The 25,113-nt window shown below is 42.5% G+C and overlaps 1 protein-coding gene across 2 annotated transcripts in view; it reads left to right on the top strand.

The window, feature by feature from the left end:
- Nucleotides 1-24,151, top strand: part of CCNC (cyclin C) — a 37,730-nt gene extending 13,579 nt beyond the window's left edge. Inside the window, exons 3-12 of one of the 2 annotated variants that reach the window (XM_083176993.1) lie at nt 9,172-9,256; nt 10,323-10,392; nt 10,724-10,775; nt 12,086-12,141; nt 12,504-12,539; nt 14,817-14,908; nt 15,977-16,044; nt 18,945-19,024; nt 20,819-20,958; nt 23,460-24,151. In XM_083176993.1, the coding sequence (XP_083033119.1) occupies nt 9,172-9,256; nt 10,323-10,392; nt 10,724-10,775; nt 12,086-12,141; nt 12,504-12,539; nt 14,817-14,908; nt 15,977-16,044; nt 18,945-19,024; nt 20,819-20,941 (662 nt within the window). In that variant the 3' untranslated portion in view covers nt 20,942-20,958; nt 23,460-24,151. The remainder of the gene's footprint in view (nt 1-9,171; nt 9,257-10,322; nt 10,393-10,723; nt 10,776-12,085; nt 12,142-12,503; nt 12,540-14,816; nt 14,909-15,976; nt 16,045-18,944; nt 19,025-20,818; nt 20,959-23,459) is intronic. The other variant, XM_083176992.1, reaches the window with a different exon arrangement.
- Nucleotides 24,152-25,113: the final 962 nt, after the last annotated feature.

The raw sequence follows: 25,113 nt of genomic DNA on the forward strand, positions 1-25,113 counted from the left end.
CAGCGTAAAGATTCTGATATCTCCCTGCAAAGGGGCCTAAAAAACCCCTGATAAAAGGCTTCAGATACTTAAAAGATTTCTAAGCCTGTACCCCATGCCTGAGGCGCATGCTGACCTCTGGAAAAAAGTCCCAGTGGTAGATGCTTCTGTGACACGTGTATCAAGACCTCAGGTGGAGCCACTGTGCTACCAGTACAAGGGGTAGCAGCGTTTAAGGACCCCGCAGACTAAAAGCTGGAGGGTAACCTCAAAGCATTATTTTAAGGGGTGGGATACACCCTACGCCCTCTGATGATTTCAGCCTGGGTCTCTAAGGCCATGATCGTGTGGGCCAGAAATTTGTGCACTATTTTACACGTTGACCCTTGTGTGTTATTGCTTGCAGAGAAGCTTAAAAACGGCTGCAGAGCATGTATTGAAGTCTGAGAGGAAGCTCTCAAAATGGCTGCCAGAGTTTCCACAGTGTCTGTAAATGACAGGAGAGTCCTCTGGCTTAAGGCTTGGGAGGCAGATAATGTGTCTAAGAAAGCCTTAGAGACAATAGCTTTTAAAGGAAAGCTGTTATTTGCTTCTGAACTGGAAGAGGTTATTAAGCAGGCCACAGGTGGCAAAAGTAGTTTCCTGCCAGTCCCTGCAGCCAAGCAGACATCAAGGTTTCTGCTTTCAGGCCAGCCTTGCGGCCCTCCCTTAGAGGAGGTGCGTCTTTCTGAGGGCAGCCCTTCAGGGGAAAGGTCCTAAAGTCTAAATTTGGTTCCTTTCAAAAATAAGAAACCAAAACACAAAGAAGAGGACAAACCATCTGCATGACTGCCAAGGGTTTTGCCCGGCGGTGGTCTAGATGGGGGGACATCTGACACTGTTCAAAGACGCATGGGCATTGTTAGACCGGGATTCTTGGGTGTTAGAAATTACAACCCAGGGTTACAGAATTCCCTTCAAGGGTCTTCTTCCAAGAAGATTCATTCCCACGCCAATACCAAAAGGGGCTCGGCTCCGTACAGCTCCCTTGGGAGCGGCTCATTCTTTTTTAGAGAAGGGTGTGGTGATCCCGGTCCCCAGAGCGGAATGGAAAAAAGGCTTTTATTCCACTGTGTCGGGTGTCCAAACCAGACGGGTCTTTCAGACCGATTCTCAATTTAAAGTCGTTAATTATCCATTTGTGGGTAGACCATTTCAAAATGGAGTCTCTATGGTCAGTGCTGTGAAGCCTGGACCAGGGAGAATTTTTGGCGTTCATGGATGTCCAGGACGCGTACCTTCATGTTCCTGTTCACCCAGGACATCAGGCCCTATTGAGATAGGAGACCATACACTTGCAATTCCAGGCGTTGCACTTCGGCCTGGCCTCAGCGCCAAGGGTATTCACCAAGATAATGTCTGTAATGGCGGCTGTGCTTCGACTGAGGGGAAACACCGTGATCCCATATTTGGACGACCTGCTGTTCAGAGCGGAGTCAGCAGACATGTTGAAGAGTCACTTGGCAAAAGCCATTGGGTTTTTGGCAGGCTCACGGCTTGTTTTTAAACTTACAAAAGTCTCAGTTGGTGCCGTCACAGAGACTCCAATTCTTGGGGGTCATTCGGGTTACCCATCTACATCGGGTATTTTTACTGGAGGCAAAGGCCAGGGATCTGGTTGCCTTAGTCCAGGAGATTCTCAGCTCTCGGAGCACATCAGTATGGAGGTGCCTCAAGCTGCTGGGGAAGATGGTGGCGTCTTTCGAGACGCGGCAGTTTGCCAGGTTCCACTCTCGGGTGTTCCAGTGAGAATATTTTGAAGGCTTGGTCAGGAATCACACAGACCATGAAATCTGAACAGATAGTGCTGTCTTCGGAAACTCGAGCCTCCCTGAAATGGTGGACAGACGTGGACTCCCTTCAGTGGGGTTGGTCACTGCAGTCCTGGAGCTGGCTGGTAGTCACTACCGACGCCAGTCTCAGGGGCTGGGGGGGCAGTAGTCTTGGACCTGCGTCTGCAGAGTTTGTGGACTCCATAGGAATCTGCCTTACCGATCAGTATCTTGAAACTGAGAGCTGTGTGGAAAGTGTTTTCTCTAGCGGGAGACAGGTTGCAGAGGCTCCCTTTAAGGATTCAGACTGACAACGCCACAGCTGTGGCTTATCTGAACCACCAGGGAGGCACACGCAGCAAGCTGGCTATGTGGGAGGTGTCCCGAATCTTCTTGTGGGCGGAACAGAATGTTCCAGCATTATCAGCAATATTTATACCAGGAATGGAGAATATAGAGGCCGACTTCCTGAGCAGGAAGGAGCTGATGGAAGGGAAATGGAGCCTGAACCCACAAGTATTCCACCAGATTACATGGAGGTGGGGAACCTTGGAGGGGGACCTGATGGCATCCAGATTCATCCATCAGGTACCCAGGTTTTATGCCAGGATGAGGGATCCACTGGCAGAAGCGGTGGATGCCATGTCTATCCCCTGGGAGGGGAATTCTCTTTATGTTTTTCCACCAGTTCCAATGCTGGCAAGAGTGTTGAAAAAGATACAGGCCCTGACAATTCCAGTAATTTTAGTGGCCCCAGATTGGCCAAGGAGGTCCTAGTACTCGAGGCTTCAGAAATTCTCTGTGGACTCATGGCGTCTACCTCTGAGGTCAGACCGTCTAAGACAAGGATCGTTTAACTATCTGGATTCAGCTTGATTAATTTTGATGGCCTGGCAGTTGAAACCGCCATTTTGAGGAATATAGGATTCTCAGAGGTGGTGGTTAACACGATGATTAAAGCCAGAGAGTCTTCTGAAAATTATTATAGGGTCTGGAAGACCTATATTCGATGGTGTGAAAGATAGAAATCACACACATCCCGATTTAAAGTGGCTAAAATTGTTGGAGTTTTTTACAGAATGGACTTTCCTCTGGGTTAAGCCTTCAGTAACTCAAAGTACATATCTCGGCCTTGTCAATTTCTTTCCGAAGAAGGGTTGCATTAATACTGGAAGTCAGACCTTCCTGCAGGGGGTTTTCTCTATTGAACCCTCCCTACAAGCAACCAGTAGCGCCAGGGGAATTATCTCTGGTTCTGGAGTACCTTAAAAAGGCGCCTTTTGAGCCGTTAAGGTTGGCTGACCTTAGTTTCCTTACAGGGAAGCTGGTATTTTGTTGGCGGTGGCGTCAGCAAAAAGAGTATTGGAGTTGGGAGCTTTGTTCTACAAGTCTCCCTCCCTTATATGTCATGATGATAGGGCTGTCTTTCGGACAGTACCCCAAGATTTTTACCAAAAGTAGTCTCTGCTTTTCATCTAAATCAGGAGATGGTTCTGCCTGTGTTTCAACCCCCAGAGGGTTCTAGGAAAAGGGACAAATTGAGGAATTTGGATGTTGTGCGCGTCTTGCGCGTTTAGGTGGACAGAGTTAAGAGTGTCAGAAAGACTGATACTTTACTGGTTTTGTATGACATACACAAAATTGGTTGGGCTGCTTCTAAGCAGACCATTGCTAGGTGGTTGCGCTCTGTTATTGCGTTTGCATATGCTAAAGTTGGTAGGCCTGTACCGGCCAGGATTAATGCGCATACCACCAGGTCGGTTACCACCTCTTGGGCGGTTCGACTTGGGGCAACAGCTGAGCAGGTTTGCAGGGCTGCCATTTGGTCATCTGTTCATACTTTTGCCAAATTCAATAGGTTCCATGAGTTCGCGTCGGTGGACGCATCATTCGGGCGAGCAGTGATGAGAACTGCAGACCTGAGCGTACCCACCCAAAAGGACCGGCTCTGGAACGTCCCAATGTGAAGCTGTGTCACCAGGACCATTGAAAGAGAAAAAGGGATTTTTGTAAGAACTTACCGTTCGAATCCCTTTCTCTGATATGGTCCTGGTGACACAGCGATCCCTCCCTTACGCTCAGTAAGTATGCCAGTGTTCATGATGTTTCATGTTATAATTGGTTGAAAAGTTAAATTTAAAATTGTGCATATGATATGTGCAGGCGTTGTACTGAGTTAATGTATTCCAGTGGCTTTGAAAGATTGAACTGAGGAATCTGGGATGCAGTAGGGGAGGAGCCTACCCTCCAAAAGCTTTAGGATAGGTGCCTGGCTCCTGCGGACCCTCCTACATCCCAATGTGAAGCTGTGTCACCAGGACCATATCAGAGAAAGGGATTCGAACGGTAAGTTCTTACAAAAATCCCTTTTTCGGGCACTCCCGTTTGGTCTATCATCTGCACCACAGATTTTTACCAAAATAATGGCGTGCATGGTTGCGGGCTTACAATAACAGGGAATCACCATTGTTCCATATTTGGATGATCTTCTCAAGGCTCCGTCCAAAGAGAGGTTGACCTCGGATGCTTTCCACACATATCAATTTCTGATCCAACATGGGTGGATGATCAATTTCCAGAATTCACAATTGCAGCCTGCCCAGAGGCTCCTGTTTTAAGGGCTGCTGTTCGACACAGTCAAACAATGGGTGTATCTTCCTTTGGACAAGGTTTTGTTCCTCTAGGCCTTGTTCACCTATGACAGTTCACCTATGTATAAGATTATTAGGGAAGATGGTGGCCACTTTCTAGGCTCTTCAGTATGGGAGGTTCCGGTCCGGGACGTTTCAGTTAGACATTCTTTCCCAATGGTCGGGGTCTCACCTTCAAATGCGCAAGTGCATAAAACTGAAGCCAAATACAAGACTGTCTCTGCTGTGGTGGCTTTGCATGGATCATTTGTTGGAGGGTAGTCGATTCGGTCTTTTGGACTGGCCGTTAGTGACAACCGATGGCAGCCTTTGAGGCTGGGGTGAAGTAACCCTGGGTCAGTCATTTCAGGTCGATGGTCCTGGGAAGAGTCCCGCCTCCATATCAATCTGCTGAAATTAAGTGCTGTCTGGCTGGTATTGGTACAGGCGTCACACCTGCTTCAGGGGAGAGCAATCCAGATCCAATCAGACAATACCACGGCGTGGCAGATCTAAACAGACAAGAAGGCACCAGAAGTCGGGCAGCAATGAGGGAGGTTCGCCCAATTTTTCTTTGGGCAGAGCACAATGCGTTGAGCCTTTCAGCAGTGTTCCTGCCCGGGGTGGACAATTTGGAGGCAGACTACTTGAGTCGTCAGGACCTCCTCCCAGGAGAGTGGGCGCTGAATCCGGAGGTGTTCCATCAGTTAACGCGCAGGTGGGGCATGCCGCAGGTGGATCTGATGGCATCCAGAAGAAACAACAAGCTGCCCCTATATTTTGACTGGTCAAGAGTTCTGGCGGAAATGGCAAAGGACTTTTTTTCCGTTCAGTGGCGGTTCAGTCTGGCATATTCTTTTCCGCCGTTTCCTCTTCTGCCTCTACTTCTCAAGCGAATCAAAAGAGAATCCGGCTCCGTGATTTCTAATTGCTCCAGATTGGCCTCGGAGGTCATGGTACACGGATCTCCGACTGCTGTTGGTGGACAATCCGTGGAGGTTTCCGCTGCAAGAAGATCTGCTTCTTCAGGGATCGTGCATTTATCCTTACTTGCCTCATTTGACTGAGTAGAAGGGGGTGTTTGCAAGAAACAAACCAAAAGACAAATGTGCCTTTTTGGGCGCACTCTTTGTTTTGTTAGTTTGATATGATTATTACATTAAAACATAACTTTTAATGGGCTTCTTACTCTAAAATATTCGGAGCATTCATCTGTTTTTAATCAGTCATTTAGTACATTTTCATTTGACTGTCAATCAAAAATCACACACAACATTAAGACAGGACATAGACAAACATTTAAAGACATGCTAGACTCATAGCTGGTCTTGATGTGCGATAATTTGATTTGTATCAATTCGCACTTTTTTATTTTAATGTGTGCCAATTTAAATTGAGTCAATTCTCATTTATATTATCGGACTTATCTACAATTATTTCAATTGCCTCAGCAAACTATCAACAGATGGCTCAGCCACATCAGCTCAGACAATCTCTCATGCTCATCAAATGTGATACCATATTAGCTGTTGACTCATGCTCAAGAGAAGATGGTGTCCCAGTCAGATGAATAAAACTGGAAAGAATAGTCCCCCGTGGAAAGTACTCCTACGACCGGTGGCTTCTGTGTATCTGCTGTTCAATCACCCGTCTGAGTTACCAACCAGTTTATTCGCCAGGAGTCTCCTCTATGGTTATTGAACTGGCCCCATGTAGGTACTGCTGGATTCTGGCCCGTGTTGGGGTGTGTAGGTAACCTTTCAGACTTGGTGTTGAATGAGAGTACCAGGTTGGTCGTTACATGGGAGTTAAGGTACAGTTCACTTCTGCTTTCCAATACAGCTTAGTGGGTCACCCTGATGATTTTCAGTATTGCAGGGATACACTACGGGCTGGATGGATGAGAGAGTGTTTTGAAAAGAGTGACTCACAGTGACAGATTGTCAGTTCACCATTTAGTGGGACTTCTGCTTTCAGAGATCTGCAAGCATCGAATCACTGATGAGAGAGTCCCAAATTGATGGACACCTTACCGACACGAAATAAGAGGTTTAGGTCAGATGGAAAGAGAAATGAAAGTAAAAGGGTGACAATTGTAACCACCAATGGGTACTGCAAGATAATTTTCACTATGTAATTGGAATCTCACGTCTCTTGATTGTACTGGTGTGTATCCAATCACATCCAATTTGCACTGTTTGTGGTCAGTGCCAATCAATGTGTGTCGTCCTCAATTACTCCTGGCCACCCTTATTTTCTTCCTCTCCTGACTTTTTGCTGCTGAGTCTATGTAGCTACACGTATGTCTTTTTTTCCGTTCAGTGGCGGTTCAGTCTGGCATATTCTTTTCCGCCGTTTCCTCTTCTGCCTCTACTTCTCAAGCGAATCAAAAGAGAATCCGTCTCCGTGATTTCTAATTGCTCCAGATTGGCCTCGGAGGTCATGGTACACGGATCTCCGACTGCTGTTGGTGGACAATCCGTGGAGGTTTCCGCTGCAAGAAGATCTGCTTCTTCAGGGACCGTGCATTTATCCTGACTTGCCTCATTTGACGGCATGGCTGTTGAAGTCGAATTATTAAAGAGACGAGGTATTCCATCGGCTGCAATTCCAACTATGGTGAAGGCAAGGAAGGAGGACATGACCGCGCATTACCACCGAATTTGGAAAGCGTATAAAATATGGTGCGAGAGGCGTCAATTTTCAAAGGCTGTTTTTCTTTGGCACGGCTAATTAGTTTTTTGCAGTCTGGGTTGCAGCAGGTCTACGTTTTAAGTTCGTTAAAGGTCCAAGTTTCGACCTTATCAGTTTTCTTTCATAGACGTTTAGCTCTAATTCCAGAGGTTCAGACTTTTTTGAAGGGGGTGGTTCGTTTACAGCTCCTTCGGAACTGTGGGATCTCTCTTTAGGTCTAGATTTTTTTACAGTCAGACCGGTTTGAGCCATTGCAGTGGATTTATGCTACTTGAATTGGAAAATGCTTATGTTATTAGCCTTGGCCTCGGCTCGTAGAGTCTCGGACCTCAGTACTTTTGTCTTGCCGCTCGCTTTTTTTGTTTTTTCACTTGGACAGAGTGGAATTGCAGACTCGTTCGAATTACCTGCCGAAGGTTGTATCGGCATTTCATCTTAATCAACCAATATTAGTACCGGTATTATCTGGAGATTCATCATCTTTAGATGTTGTTCGGGCTTTACGTTTGTAAGCGGATTGTACAGTTTCTTTATGAAGCAGGTAAAAAGGGTTGCCCAGCGTCTAAGGATTTGCCTGACTATACGAGAAGCTTATCAGTTTTTTTTTCATGCCCTATTCCAGCGGTGGTGTCCGCCCATTCCACTCGTTCAGTGGGGGCTTCTTGGGCAGCCACTAGAGTGGTGTCCCTGTCCCAGGTGTGCCAGGTGGCCACCTGGTCGGGGGCTAATACTTTCATAAAATTTTATACCTTTGCTAGGCCTGAGGCTAATTTTGGCCGGGCCGTTTTGCAGGGAAATTAGCGCCTACCCACCCGTGGGGGTAGATTTGGTACATCTCCATGGTATAAGCTAGTGTCCCCTGCTGGATGTTGGAGAAAAAAGGAATTTGATACTCGCCGGTAATTCAAATTTCTCCTAATCCGCAGGGGACACTGCGCGCCCTCCCAGCGCTTTTTCTATGATTACAGTAGTTGCCAGTGTGTATGATTTGTAAGCATGTATTTTTCACTGGTGATGGTCTTTTGTTCTTTTTTTTCTATATGGCTGTCTGGTTATTCCTTCTCAGAGGTTCCCGGGTCTCTTTTTTTTTTCCTCTCAGACACCATTTTTTCCTAAAGACTGAAGTCTTGAGGGGAATGGGAAGGGAAGTAGCCAGCATGTCAACATTTCTTAGTGCCGGCTCCTCCAGACCACATCCCAATCCCCATGGTATAAGGCTCTGTCCCTTGCATATTAGGAGAAACGGAATTACCGGTGAGCACCAAATTCCTATTTTCCCCAGTTAACCAGTGTTGAATGAGTGATGGGAGTACCCTCGTTTTGCGTTCTGAATGATTGAACTGGTTAAGGAATTACAAAAAGATTTGAAACCATTTCTCACCTGCAAGATGTGTTGGGCAGTAAAAATAATGTGTCCAGGAGCCTTCTTCATTTAGGTCCTCTATTCTTGCTGGTCTCGGTGCAGAACTAGTTATCTTGTGGTCTCTGTATACTGGATGTATTTTCAGGATATGTTTCTTTTCGATGTATACAGAGAACCTTACACCATCATCTTATACATTATTTCACATAACTTTCTGTCATAACAGACCTATGTCTGTTGACATAGGTCGATATGGACACCATCTAAGTGTACCGTGTCTACTCGCCATGCTTACATTCTCCCACCACGCTGTAGTGGATGTTAGGGTATGAAATACCACCTGTCGACACATGGCTTAATTTTTTTCCCTAAATCACGTCGACCAATAGTGGTCGGCCTAGACACTGTAGATCTAAGGACTGCATACCTTGGTGGATATATGTCAGTAATATGAAGTCAAAACTTTTTGTGTGTGTTAATTTCTACTTTTATTATAAAAGTATTATTTTGTGTTTATTAAATCTAGCCAATCTCACATGAGGAAGTCTTATCTTGCTTAAGTTAGAAATAATAACTCCAATACCATAAGACTTTTATTTTAAAGGAAACAACTTATTTTCTAAAATAGCTATATGAACACTACGCCAAGCTGACAGATGGCAACAAGTTCTCATGGTGCTGTTTTCTTTTGCAGTCATTCAAGCTTTAGGAGAACACCTCAAATTAAGACAACAAGTCATAGCAACTGCCACTGTTTACTTTAAAAGGTTCTATGCTCGGTAAGTTAATTTTGAAGGTGTTATTAACATTAAAATGTGTGTGTTGGTGACAATTCACCTTGTCTCCATTCATTGTAGCTTATTTGTCTAAAGGCCATACAGACTGGGCGACTCTGAGCTAAAAGTCGCTCAAAACAGCAGGTTTGAGCGGCTTTCAGCTCAAAGCCACCCATTGTGTATGGCCTGGCGATGAGCGCTGCTGCGTGCTCCCGCAACATTGCCAGGAAAGCCATTCATCTGCTGGTTATACTAGCAGATGAGCGGCTTTCAGGATGGCATTGCATAGCATTCTGCCATGCAGCGCCCCCCTCCATCGGCACCGGGCAGCGATTTTCATCATCGCTGTCCATACACGCTGGGCATAGTCGCCAGTGTGTATGGACCTTAAGTTTTGATGGTGACATCTAACCACACACCGTTCAGTATTACTGCATGTACAGATGCTGAAAGAGGGTGTCTCAGCCCTTTCACATTGCAATGCATAGATGTACACAAGCCAGGGAGAGCTGCATATAAATGTTGCCATGAAGCATAGAATCGAGGTTCTGAAAAAGACAAACTCCCCTTTCAGGCCTGTTATTTTGATCTCCGACTTCCATGAAAGGGGAGTTTTTTTTGTCTTTTTCAGAACCTTGATACATGATTGATCTGGAATTGCTTCATGTGACTTGTGGTTCCTAATTTAAAAGGACAGTATCGTTTTATAATCTTGTGATTTTTCATGGGCACCTCTTAGTGTTGTGGTGTAACTGTAATATCTCTTTACTATGGTCTGTGAATCAAATGCCTGATGTCATTTGCTGTTCTGTTTTCACCTTAGCTGCATGGGAGGTTTGTGTGCACTTTACACTTGATTGCCATTTTTTGGTCTATCTTTAAGCATAGTATGTCTGATCATTCAGTGAGCATCAGTCACAAAAAGGATTATTGGAATAACTGCTATGTATAAGTCTGATGTTCGGCATTTCCAAAACAATGACATTATACTGGATTTTGTGCTGACTGGCAACAGGAATTCATTGACTAAGAATTATTTTTTTGTCTTTCTACTTTATTTTTTCTTTAGGTATTCTTTAAAAAGTATAGATCCTGTTTTGATGGCACCAACTTGTGTATTTTTGGCATCCAAAGTAGAGGTAAGACAAGAATACTCTAAAATATACCCCAAAACAGAGATGTTGGACAAATATACTTCACTAGGGATCATCTGCCCCTATGCTTATTTGTGTTATGTGGAAGTTATTAAACCATAGCAGCACAAACCTATGTGGCTTAGGTAATAGTATTCAACATAACCCCTGTGCACTTTCATTTTCTTTTTATTAATAATAATTTTTCCGCCAGGAAATGAAACCTCCTAGCCTAAGAAACTACAATCTTTATGAAACTTAAACAAAATCTGTATTTGTGAATCAACCCTTATTGAATAGGTCTGGAAAGATTTTTTTTTTTTCTTTTGTGTTTCAGGAGTTTGGTGTTGTATCAAATACAAGGTTAATCTCTGCTGCTACTTCTGTATGTGAGTAATTATTGTTTGTTATAATTGTGCAAAGAATGTCACTTTCATTTGATTTATGATTAATGTAGGTATAAAAAATGGACAGTCTGTGCAAATGTTCTAACTCTGCTTTATAGTCTGGTATTATACCGCATTATAGTCCTTCTGGGCTTTTTCTGCATTGAATTGATTTCTGTGGGAGTGTTGGGGATCTGTGAGAGTATTGTGTAACAAATATTCTGTATAATGCACTACTCGCTAGACGAGCCATGGTGTTTACTTAGTGAAGGCCTGTTTGTGTAATGCACTCTGCAACGCTGGGAAGAGTGGTGCAACCTGCAGTTAAAGGAGGTTCTGCCACACCTGTCATACAGCCCTGAACTTGCTCCTTGTGACTTTCACCTCTTCCAAAAGATGGAAGGTCACCTTAAGGGTCAACACTTCAACTAACAACGAGGTGAAAGCTGCCGTTCAGTCCTGTGTCAACAACAACCACCAGCTTGGGTTTTGCCTGAATCGTCAAGCGTTGGTGCACATGCGTGGAAAGGGATAGGGACTATGTTGAAAAGTGAACAGTGCATTACATAGAGGATAAACTATGTTCAGAAATAAAAAATTATAGCCATGTAGGCATTCCTTTTAAATCCAGCCTCATAACTTGTTAATGAAGCGAAGCAGGTGGTGTTATAGCCGCACGATAAGTGCCACTATAATACATATACCCCATTCTTCAATATGTAGAGTTCATTGAATGAGTGTCCAGGCATCTGCAGATTATTCAGTCTCAGCTGAAAGTATAAGTACATTTATGTTCTGACCTCATTGATGACTAGTGTAGAGACATGCAGGCAAATATTTATTTTATAAACGGCCTTGTTCTTACTTCACCATAAAGTGGGCATAGAGTTAGATTGTAATAGTGAGCGCTGCGAGGGGACGCTTTACACTTGGACGGTGTCCTTGTCAGCCTATTAAATTATTTGTATCCACTAATAATCAAAGCCCACAATAGTGTTGGAGGTCACATCCATGATAAAGCCCATTTTACATAGTGCCTTTAGCACTATAAATTATCAGAAATGATCCATGTACCCCCATTTGCTTCTTTTGCTAGGGAGTATGAAAGATGGACTATTTTTTCAAAACAATTTCTGAAAATATTGTAATGTAGTTTATCTGTAAATATCTTTTATTAACTATAATACTGACATTAAATTGTTCACAGCGTATTTGTGTGACATTGCAACATTTGCATGCAAAGTTTTGTCTATTGGATATTTCTAATATGATTAAGTTGTATCTAATCCTTCTTTTTTTTTTTTTTTTTACAGTAAAAACTAGGTTTTCTTATGCATTTCCAAAGGAGTTTCCTTATAGGATGAACCATGTAAGTAATTCCCAACTTAAATGTATCATCTTGCCTGTGTGTACAGTAATCTCCTGACCAGAAGGATTTGTGCTTCTTCAGACTAATTGTTCAGCCCACTTTCCAATTTAACCAGCCACTTGTGCCACAAACCCAAAAGTAGAATGTAAAAGGCTTAAAAATCACCAATTTACAAAATAGTCATTGGTGATTTTATAAGCAGAGCAGAATGCCACCATGTGCACCAATTGTATTAAAACAAGTTATGTGGTTACTTTTACACATCCGTGTAAGTCAGACCCCTGTGTTTACGCACTTTAATAAACATTGCAAATATTAAGTGGTCCTAAAGTGTTTTTTGATCTAGTACTTTTCTATTTTAGATACTGGAATGTGAATTCTATCTGTTAGAATTAATGGTAAGTGGTACAGATCTTGTTCTGGAGCTGGTTTTAATTTGTCTGCCATTTTTAAAATAAGCCGGTAATGCCCTATCCATCCCACCGCCATCCAGAACCGTGCCACCCATGGCTAAATGATATTACAATATGCAGCAATAACTTAAATGTGTAGGTGCTGTTGTTTTTTTTTTACTAAGGTGGGAAAGAACAGTCCGCTGCTTATGATAAAGTTTATTTGTCAACATTCCCATTTATTTATGTGGTCAACTTAACCAGGACTTTATATATAGCTTTATAAAGATACAATAGACAAGAAATATGACCCAGATGAGTGTGCAATTGAACCAGCGTGCAGCTATTATCTAATCTACAGAGTAAAAACACCTGAGACTACTCAAGATACAAAGCAAAACCGAAAGATGTGGATAGGAAATAATAGCGCTCAGTGGTAACTATGTAACAAGGTTTTTTGTGGCCTTGCGTGGAATGTATACAAAACCAAATACAGCCTTAACAGGGTTCACAGGTTTGGTGTAAATCCAAATGATCCAAGGATTGTATCCAATGTTTTCGGATTTTCTCCTTTATCAGAAGGAGAAAACACGTTTAAGCTTGCTACTACTAAGCCTGATGTGTGGACCCGCTGGGACAGCTGCGAATTGGCGAACCTTGGACTGAGCCCTCCTTGTTTCCAGAACAAGGGACCCAAACTGAAGGAGGACGCTACCACCACCATCATCTGCATGCTGTTTTGCCTGGTTCATATTGTTAACGCTTTTTTACAAAGTCACTACATTGGGAGCATTGGATACAATCCTTGGATCATTTGGATTTACACCAAACCTGTGAACCCTGTTAAGGCTGTATTTGGTTTTGTATACATTCCACGCAAGGCCACAAAAAACCTTGTTACATAGTTACCACTGAGCGCTATTATTTCCTATCCACATCTTTCTGTTTAGCTTTATAAAGATAGCCAGTATTTAAGCTCAGTTAGTAACTGCACACTTTCTTTTACATTGTACCAGTATTTCTGTTTGTTCTCTAAGCACATTTGTGGGCATATAAACAAATACTGATCATTTTAACCACTCAAAGAAGAGATGTGATTACTTTTGAAAGGTGTTCACTTACTTATAATTGTGCATGGTGACCTGTTAATTAATTTTATATTTATATATTTTGAATACATATCAGGGCGAACCAGGACTGTATTACGTGTCGCTTTTATGCTAACATAATTGTAAGGTACACAAATGCCTATACACACACACACACACACACACACACACACACACACACACACACACACACTATTGAGAGTTTATCGAAGGAGAATGAAGCCTCCTGCATTGGGAAAAGTAGCTATTTACCATCCTGGAAAACACGACCTGTCGTCCTGTTAATTCCATTCCACATAATTAAGTCTGTTTGCATGAAAGTGTGCCTACTCGCAACAGGTTTTTTTTTTTTTTTTTAATAAATATATTCTTGGATAACTTTTTAATTTCTTGGTATGTGAAAATATTGATATCGGCGCAATGTTCTGAAATGGTAATAAAAATAGTATATTATAGTCTTACATCCTGTTGGCATAATGTTACTGAATCAAAGCTGGCAATTATGGATTCAGTATGAAATCCCGGCGTTCAAAATCCCGACCTCCGAAATCCCGACAAGGGGGGTACGTGGATCGCCCCCCCTTGCGGGCTCGCTGCGCTCGCCACGCAGCGGGCCCGGTTCCTCGCTATACTCGGCACGCTAATTTATTCTCCCTCCAGGGGTGTCGTGGACACCCCTGGAGGGAGAAAGTGTCGGGATTTTGGCGGTCGGGATTCTGAAGGCCGGGGACCCGACCGCCGGGATTTAAACTGCATCCTGGCAATTATGAGGGGAAAAGACATGCAAATCTTCACGTCTACTTTTCTGCGGGTTGAGCTGTACTAGCATGTGGTTAGTAGCTGTTCTCGGAGTAAAGTAGTCCCATTCCTCTAACTTCGATTCTGGGGTCCAACAGCCCTTTACACTCTGACTTACGGAGAACTCCAGCTCTTCATGAAAGGGCTGCAGAACCATTTTAAGGGGATGTGTATACGTTTAAGTTCACTACTGCTTTCCATTTTTGTCTTAATAGAAAAGCTTCTTTTAAAGTATGTAATGTTAATTTATTACTTTTTAAGGGTGTGCCCCCACCTAAAATTAGACTTGACCACTAATCTTTGAGCTAATAGGTTAAATGCAGTGTGTCTTAATACTTTCATGTGACTTTTTTTTTTCCTTTCAATTTGTTTGCAGGATTGTTGTTTGATTGTTTATCATCCCTATAGACCCTTACTACAGTATGTACAAGATATGGGCCAAGAAGACATGTTGCTTCCACTTGCATGGTAATATGTGCTAACATTATTGCAACATCAAATAAAAATAACTAAAATACATGTTGCTAAAATAGAAAGTAACTTTTAAAGGTACATAGGGGGGATGTTCTAACATCCACACCCCAGCTTCGCCGCCCATCGCATTCATAATTATCGCATATGCACTAACATATGCGATAATTATGGCAAAGGCAGGGCACTTTTTTTTTTTTCAATTGGGAGGGCACATTTTACATTAGAAATTTACACTAAAAGCAAAAAAAAAAAAAAAATATATATATATATTTACGCCTATTACACATTGTCATACTCTATGCCCATTACATATTCTGTCGTAATGACATTTACACATTATGACACACACTGTAATTCCTCTTACACATTATACCACACACCATAATACCCATTACACATGATGTAACACACCGAAAGTTCTCAGCGGCATGTCGGCACATTGCACACAAAAAAAGGGCAGGGTGTATTTAGAGGTTTTAAAAATGGTAAGGGTGCAGCACCCTGCAAAAGAAGCTTAGAGGGAACACTAATATACATTTACATAGCGTCTAGCTGTGATCGTTCATTGAGTGCCGCTGCCACAATCTTAGCCCTGTGTCCTAAATCACAGTTGAACGGTACAAACTATTTTGTAATTTCCTGCCTGTTTGAGACTCTGGATTTTGTATTAAATATGGGCATATACTGTTTGTGTGTCGCCAAATAGGACAGATTTTCTACCCGGACGAAATAGGGCAAATCGCAAGTGTGTTAGATCCACTGAAATCTATTTGCATCTGATTGAAGCCCCTAGATTGCAAGTGCTGCACTTAGGATATGTCTGATCGGACAGCATCAGGGAGCACTTGCTGGGATCAAGGGAAATCTTACATAAGTGTATTGGGGCCTTTAGACTATTGCACAGACAACTCCTGTCATTCACTTGCTTAACCATTTTGCACAGAAATAGCAAATTTGTAGAAATTGAACAAAAATGTTATTGTAAGCTGCCAATGGTTGTGTGGTGGTCTGGATCAATGTGACTGATCCTGTTTTTTTTTTTTTTTTTTTGCATTTCTACAGGAGAATAGTAAATGACACATATCGCACAGATCTTTGTCTGCTCTACCCTCCTTTCATGATTGCTCTTGGTAAGTGGAAAGGTCATGGATTTATAATACATGCTGTTATATTGCTGTTTTATTGCTACAAAAGTATACAACAATAGAACCATTCTGGAGACACGCCCTCAGAATAAAATACTAATAACCTGAATATAATTTCTACAGGAATTACTGTACCCTATGTTAAATTTATAATGTACACTTGCTCATGAACGTATTTAGGGGGTATTCAATCCTGGGTCATGACTGTCGATCCGTCCCGGCAGCCGTGACCCTGGCCCGTTTTCATTTTGTTAGACAGCATGTAGCCAGGTGGGATTCAATGTCCCGCTTTGCGATCTGCGAATAAGGAGCGTGTCCGCGTAAACTGACGTGAATTGTCAAGATTTGTCCGTGATCGCGGCAATTCACGGCTGTAATCGAGAGAACAGGCCTGTTCTGTCAATCTGCCTCTTCAATGCTGTCGGACAAGACAGCGTTGAATAGGCGCCCGCTGCTATTTTCCCCCTTTGGAAATAGCGGCGAGGATTGACTACCCCCCTTAATCTGCCAATCACTTGGCAGCAACTTGTTGCATCAAAGCAAATAGACCGGTCAAGTGGTTCACTAGTTGTATAGACAAAATGCCAGAATGGTGAGAAATGTAATTTATGTGGCTTTAATCATGGAATTATCCACCCATAAAAAAAAAAAAAAAAAAAAGGAAAAAGCCTAAGAGCCAGGTCAAAATAGTCTATTGTAATGAGTGCTATGTAAATCTTTTCGATGGTGCTGCATAGCAAACCACAAATAATCTTCATGTAAGCTTTTCCTGTTCAATCCTGTGGTTATTGCATTCAAATTATTTTTTGTGCCCATTGAAAACTGAATAATATGTGTAAATATAAAGATATAAGGCGCATCTGGAAAGTATTCACAGCGCTTCACTTTTTCCATATGTTGTTGCATTACAGCCTTATTTTAAATTATTTTACGTGCTATACCCCATAACGACAAAGTGCTAAAAAATGTTTGGGAAAGTTTTGCAAATTTATTAAAAATAAAAAAACTAAGAAATCCATGTACATAAGCATTTACAGCCTTTGCCATGAAGCTCAAAATTGAGCTCAGGTGCATCCTGTTTTCACAGATCATCCGTAAGATGTTCCTACACCTTAATTGGAGTATATGTTTTGGAAAGGCACAAAACTGTGTATATAAGATCCCACACATGACAGTGCATGTCAGAGCACAAACCAAGTATGACGTTAAAAGAATTGTCTGTAGACCTCCGAGACAGGATTGTCTCGAGGCACAAATCTGGGGATGGGTACAGAAAAATATCTGCTGCTTTTTGAAGGTCCAATGAGCACTGTGGTCTCCATCATCCGTAATGGAAGAAATTTGGAACCACTGGGACTCTTCTTAGAGCAGGCTGTCTGTCTAAACTGAGCGATCTGGGGAGATGGGCCCTAGTCGGGGAGGTAGTAGTAGTACGTTTATTTATAAGGCGCCGGAAAGTGTCCGCAGCGCCGTACATAGCAAACAAAAAAACAAATGACAAGGTAACGTACAGGGTGTGTTGAAAAATACAGTATAAATAGGGGTATAGCTGGTAGAAATAAAATCAGCATCAGTTCAGAAGTAGGTGTCAAAATTGTCGAGGAGACTGAAGTTAGTAGGTAGGAGGTAACCAAGAACCAAGTGATCACTCTGTCAGAGCTACAGCATTCCTCTGTGGAGAGCGGATGGGGGTCCGCTCCATGTGAGGGGGATATGCAGACTGGTGGGCAATAAGTAAAGTGGTTGGCAACTGAGACTCACTGCCACTATACACATTCTGCATAGAAGATATTACTTGAATAGCAGGGCAGCGTCTCAGTTCTACAGTTTGTATAACGATTCATCTAGTCACAAAAACAATTGGTCAGTTACCAGATCTTCCAGCCTCCCTCTGCCATCCCTAAGTAGCCGCCCAAATTACTGGCCACCTCCACTATCTGCCATCCCCTACCAGTAACCCCTTGTTTCTGCCACCCCTTTCTAGTTTCCACCGTGATTTGCCGCCCTCCCCCCGTCGCTTTCGATATCTACTACCCCTGTTAGTCACCATGATCTGTCACCCACCCTCCCTCTGCTGCCCTGTTTACCTGCCACCTTTCACCTTGCTTATTCCACCTCTCTGCCCGCACAGCCAGAGGTCATATAAGTGGCACTACTGTGTGGTGTAATGTGAATTGGTACTACAATAGTGAGAGGCACTCAAATCCCCCCCCCCCAAAAAAAAATAGGCTCTGGATGGCCCTCGACCCAAGGTATATATACCATACGGGGGAGAGGAGGTTTCTGTATGTGCTATGCTGGGGGGGAAGGGTAGAGGAGGCTTTATTTCATTGGGACCCTGAAAATTTCAGGTGGGACCCCAATTGAAGTGAGGGGTCCCAGGGACCCACTATTTTTTTGAGTTTTCGCGATCACTGGTAACGCTCAACAGCTACTGCAACGGTGTTCACCCCTGATTTATTGTTCCGGTTTCCCAATAATTAAGTCAAAAGCCATTAAATCCATAAAAGATCCATATTATTGATTGATAATACCATATTAGCATTTTAACATTGTCCTTGTGAGGATGGCTGTAGATTGATCTCCTCCATACTGGTTCTTCGCTGCGGTCAACCTCTGTTTCTATACATGTATTTTATGTATAGACCATTCCAAACTTATCTCAGGGTAGGCAAATTTTCCAAATTACAAAAAAAATCCCAAATACTTTTGGTTCCAAGGTTTCGGGTATTGGGGCTTCAATCTGTTTTTTATATAGTTTTTGTCTCCTGGCACAGTCTGCTGTGAATTGGGGGAAATAAAAGTATTTCCCAAAATATTGGGCATTTATAGTACTGTTTGTAATATGACATGTGGTTCTTATTTACATATCTGCTTTCTTTCAGCCTGCCTACATGTGGCTTGTGTTGTTCAGCAGAAGGATGCACGACAGTGGTTTGCAGAACTTTCTGTAGACATGGAAAAGGTGTGATTTTATCATTTCAATACTTTTAAAATTCAGTCATCTCTTACATATTTGGCTACATCTGTCACTCAAAATGTGTGAGTGTGTCTATAACGCTGGGTGGAGCCTCTGATTCCGCCCACATACACACTCACAGTGCCAGACACCCTCTGCCTCCCCAAGCTGCCCGGCAAAGACACTGCTGCTCCACAGCCACCAGGTGAGCACCCCCCCCCCCCCCGCGCGATTCCCAGCACCCCCCTCCCACAATTCGCGGCAAATACCCCCCACCCACGATTCGCACCCCCCCCCCCCCCGCGCGATTTGCCGACCCCCACCCACTCCCACTATTTGCGGACTCCCCATTGCGCGATTCGCAAACCCCCTTGCGCGATTCACGCCACAAAATGATTTCAAATCATCGATGGTTTATGGACGATACTTTTGCCATCGATGTGGGAGGACCAGATGGTTTCCCTACATCGATGGCAAAGGAGAACCGAGCAAGTTTAAAAAAAATTTTTATGGTGCCGGGACACTGAGCATAGCTCGCCCCCCCCCCACACCTGACAGTCCCGCCACCGAGTTCTGATTGTCCCACGGCCTATTCAGTCAGATATAATTGATGACCATCGATATCCACAACAATCGATGGTTATCAATAATATTTTACTATTATCGATGGTGCAAAATCGTCATCAATGCCAACCATCGATGGCATCTGCACCAATGCCCATCCCTACTCTGCAACAGGCAAAAACGTTTACTACCCCTCATGCCCACACACCTCTATCACTGCCCTGCCTCCTGTTCTACTGCCCCATAACTTCCACCAGTGGGGACCTGCTCGCCCTGTGTTGCCCACATTCCCCTATCAGGCTTTACCACCCAGCCTCCTGCTCTCATGCACCCTAACTCCCACCCAGTAGGAGGAGACACTGACTCAGGGCCACCGTCCTGTACCCCTGTGCTGGACCCTCACCCACTGGCAGAAGCTGCACAGTGTCCCCCATCCTCCTCTTTAGTCCCCCCCTTATGCCCACACACCCCTATCACTACCCAGCTTCCTGCTCTCCTGAACCGTAACTTCCGCCAGTGGGGAGCCGCTGACTCAAAAACACCCTACTATACTATTGCACACACACCTAAACAACACGCGCACACACACACAAACACACACACACACAAATGTCACTGTACCCTCCACACTATCAATGTACATCTTACTCTGTAACCACTTTTTAATAAAACAAAACAATACACACCCTTTCCAAATCATATGCTCTCTATTTAAACACATTTCACCTATAACTCAAGTTGCAATACAGGGCATCTTTCATACAATTCTAACCATATTTCTCACAATACAAACGTTCACAAATTAAGGGGGCGCAGCCCCTTACGACTGTGTGAAGAGCGCCCGTAGGGCGCGATGAATCACCTAGATCTTCATATAAAGATAAGAACTTTTGCATGTACCTCTGATTTTTCCACTGCTATTCGTACAATACATGCACATGTAGCCTCAAGTATGCTTCTGAAATGCACGGTACTTGAGTCTGTCAGAATTATAATTGCACCGCCTTCAGGTCTACCCAGCCACGCAGCCAAAGACCCGCATGTTCAGCGATGTCCCAGTGACTATATCGTTCCATGTGTATGCTTGATATCTTTCACCTGTAGCCACCATCAATATTGTTAATGATATTGGTGGTGGCAGCGGCCATGTAGTGTGTGTGTGTGTCTTGTTTTGAAGGACCTTCTTCCTTAGCTCTCATTTATCTCTTAATTCTTGTCCTCTGCTTTTATTTCCAGATATTAGAAATTATTAGAGTTATCCTGAAGCTTTATGAACAGTGGAAGAATTTTGATGAGCGGAAGGAAATGGCTGCAATTCTTGGTAAAATGCCAAAGCCGAAGCCACCGCCTAACAGGTAAAGGAAAAACGTTTGCAGGTATGCACAAAGTGATTATGCAGAAAACTGTTTTGCACCTTACTTTCACTGTTGTCTGTGAGCACTGTACAGTTAGGTGTCACAAAGTGCACTGACCATTGTTTTGGCTACACTCTTAGCAATAATCCCTATCCCCTTCCCCCCAACCAAAAAAAAAAAAATTGAAATGGATTTCATTCTGGCTCTATCAAATGAATTTCCATGATTATAATGATGATGCATTGATGATACCATTTCTTGTAATAAAGGCAAACATAGTTAATCAGCAGAGAATGCCATAGTCTCTGGACCTGCAACAGGGAATGGGTGTCTCCTTATCTCCTCACTAAACGTGAGAATTAATTTAGCAAATCTTTAGAAATGATAAATCTCTTCAGTACAATTGGGTCATCATCTGGGGTTTATTTTCCCACTTTTCTCTTTTTATTACATGGGGTACACAGATGCAGAGTATTTTTAAAAAAAGATAACTGCTACTGTTTTCATCTCCTCGGCCAATTGGGTGCCTAGCTTCTTGGAGACTGACCCTCAGTTGTTAAGAGCATGTGGTTGCTGGAGCATGGCTATTTTTTCTTGCTGTGTTAGTAAAGATTTAAAATAGTTTTTGGGGTGGTGTGTGTAGAGGCCGATGCACACAGTCACCAGCCACTATTGCAGAAAATTATATACAAGCAAGTATTGTCTGGCACCAATGTATGTCTATACACTAGTACAATTTGGCCCGATTTCAGACAGATCGTGATGAGAAATCGAGCCAAATCACATGTTTGACATCCACTCTGACCCGATGCACAGTCCCGTGCACATAACATATATCGTATGTGCAAACGCTATGTCTCGCATCCAACTTCACTTGAACTCCCTCGGAAGTCCTTTTACATGCGATAATGTGCCATTTTTTACATGCCAATTCAGATGTTAGCCCTGCCAGGGGAGCTCAAGGTAAATCTGGTCTGACATGCCCTTAAGACAAATCAGACTAGAATATTGGGGGCCTTTAGGGATGGATTTATCTGCCCAATCTTTCTGGTGGGGAAATAAATCTGGTAATGTACAAGTGCAAATGATAATAACTCATTCAATCCCAAATACTGGAAAACCGACAATAGTCATTCAGACAAATGGGTTAAAGTCGTTTGCTTTAACATACTAATCCAAACAATAATTTTAACTGTTTTTCAGTGTTTGGGATTTGTCGTATACTCCCATACATTATCAGATTTTTTTTCCTAACAGACAGATTGGACAGAAATCTTTGTGTGTCCAGGTTTAGACATCTACTAAAAGAATTTGGATCTCTGAATCTGTCTGATCTTCTTATGTTCATCGCCAGGGCATCTGAATAAAAATAACCACCTGGATTGTTGCACACAGTTCATGAAGAACTTTAAAATGTCTATTTGATTATTTTTCCACTTATTTCTTTGGGGAGAATAGTTTTAAGGATTACAGCTCTTCTTTCTATGAATAAAATCATATTTTAACCATAGGCATTTTCACTGTTCTACATTTGTCAAGGAATTGTATTTTGGCTTTATCTCAAACTAATTTGGCATAGACATTCTCTACACCTAAAGCTTTCGCATACACTACACTTATCTGGCAGATAATCTGGCAAATCTACCTGGTTGGAATTAAAAAAAAAAAAAATCTGGTAATGTATGAGAGCAAATGATAATTGAGCATTTGCTCCCAAACGCTGGAAAATTGACTCAATTTGTCATGCAGACAAATTAGTTAAATCATGGATTTAGCCAATTTGTATGAAGGTTAGTTTTTTTACTTTTTAAGGGAGGTATTCAATCCCAGGAAAAAAAATTTGACTAGCCCTATTCAATCCCAGTGCTGATTTTTCACCTTGGCAAAAAATCCAGCATTGGTAATAGTTTTTACAAACATTGGAATATCGGGAACAATTATATTTTAATTTTCCCAGCAGTTGCTTTTCTGAGCAGCTACCAGGTACATACTATGGGGCTGAAGGTCTTATTTCTGCAGCCAATAGGTGAAGGGTGCTGCCTTGCTGACCTATCAGTAGTGACTGGCGACAAGGCAAACATTGGGGAAGGAGGGTGCATGGAAGCCGAGGGACTGGTAGGTCCCTGCTAGAGCTGCTGTGGTAAATTCTTATCCTGCAGCTGCCCACATTGTATCTAACTGGTCGCATCGTTTGACCAAATCAGTGCACTGCCTGGTGTGGTTGCAAACAATGTGACCATGTCAGGCAAGTGGTTAATATACATGTCACTCTAATATTAATTTCAGTTCTAAGCACTTATTTACCTCCAACCCTCTCTTGCTTCTCTCCTGATTTTTATTTCTGCAAAACCCTTCTTCCAGGATCCTGTCTTGCCAGTTGGTTCCATGATTTATCTAGTTTTTAATATTTTCCATATAGACTATTACATGCATAACTATACTAGGCTCCACTTTGGTGACTGTTAATTGCTTCATTAAAATTGTAGTTCTAACATTCTGTGCCTTTTTCACTCTTATTTCAGTGAGGGAGAACAGGGACCAAATGGAAACCAAAGCTCCAGTTACAGCCAATCATGAAACTTTCCACATCATCCAGTAATGGACCAATTGGATTGATATTTTGCCATAGTGCTCATCGACAATTTGTACTGATGTAGTATTTTTTTAATAAGTGGAACATGTAGACTTATTTTATTTTTTCCTTTCATAGCGAGAGGCATAACTATTGCAACAGTTTTGACCGGGGTCTCGTGCATATGAGCACTTGGCACTGTTCGTAGGCCTCATTTTCCACTATCAGACAATGGCACATTTGGGTTCCTGCTTTTGCGTTCTGCAAGAGTCAGATGGATAAGAAAAGATTTTTAGCCAACCATAACACAATTCTCGTAATGTATTAGAATTAAATTATCTTGGTATGGTTGTCTTTCTCCTTGTTCATTTTGTTGTGTTCAGGTTTTTTTTTCCCCTGACATTCAGATTGCAGAAAAAACGAAATAATGTATGGTTGGTATAGCTGGTTGGAATCCATTATCCTGGATAGGAGGGGAAAGGTTCCTCTGTATTCACATTATAAGCTGAATAGCACATATCTATTAACCTCAGATCAGGGAATATATGTTTGGTAAAATGACTAGAGATACATAGTATGAATGTTTATTTACATGAAGACAGATCAGTATTCTGTAACTTGAATAAAGGACATTATACTCAATTCCTATACTCTGCCAATATCCAGCACACTTTTCCAAACAGTACATTCCTTTATGGTTTTGGAAACTTTACTTTGTAGCTATGAATCTAAAACCTTGTTCACATGGGCCGATTTCAGCCATAATCGCCTGGGATATGGTTGCCCTGTGTGTATGGGGCGTCGGTCGCCAGGAGTGCGCTCCCATGACCAGCCCTGCGGTGGTCGCTGGTCTGGTCAGAGGAGCATGCTTCTGCGACTTCTGCAGGCAGAGTGTCTTATCAGCAACCATTTCTGGTTACTGATGAAAATGGGACACTGAGTAATGTATTGCTGAGCAATATTAAGCCAGTATTGCTCAGCTATCATGTTGCTCTGTGTGTATGGCTCTTTAAATGATACATTTGATTAAACTACTAGTAACATTCATAAATATTTTGGTTATTGTTTGAGATATAGGTAATGCTGTGCACAGCCTTAATAGCCTTGCTATTCGGTCCTTATTCAATTGGGATCGAAACACATGGCAAGCCAAACTGATGCATTTGATTTGGACTATTTAGTCATGGCTATTTGGCTATTCGATTTCTGATAAATGGGAGACAGCTTAAAACCATGTTCGACCTCCATTCCAAGTCTGTGATACTGATTCTATTTTGATTATATAGTCAAAATAGATCAATCTCACAGTGTGTACACACCATAAGATAGTGGGGGGTTATTTTTCGATTTTCTGCCTGGCTCTAAACCATATTCCCTTGAAATGAAGAATACAGCATTCCAGCCTATTTTCCACCTGAACCGCCTGATATAACTTGCACTTTTACATCGCAAACAAATTCTTTATAATAGATCGATTTCTGTTGTGGTTTGGGAATATTTAATGTACTGTTTTGTGATGGAAATTGGCTTTTTTTTTTAATATATGTATTTAAGACAGTAGTTATGTTTTATATTTAGAGAACCTTTAATGACTGGACCTCTGG

The sequence above is a fragment of the Crinia signifera genome, chromosome 3 (genome assembly GCF_055691185.1).
Source record: "Crinia signifera chromosome 3, ASM5569118v1, whole genome shotgun sequence".
Classification (NCBI taxonomy): Eukaryota; Metazoa; Chordata; class Amphibia; order Anura; family Myobatrachidae; genus Crinia; species Crinia signifera.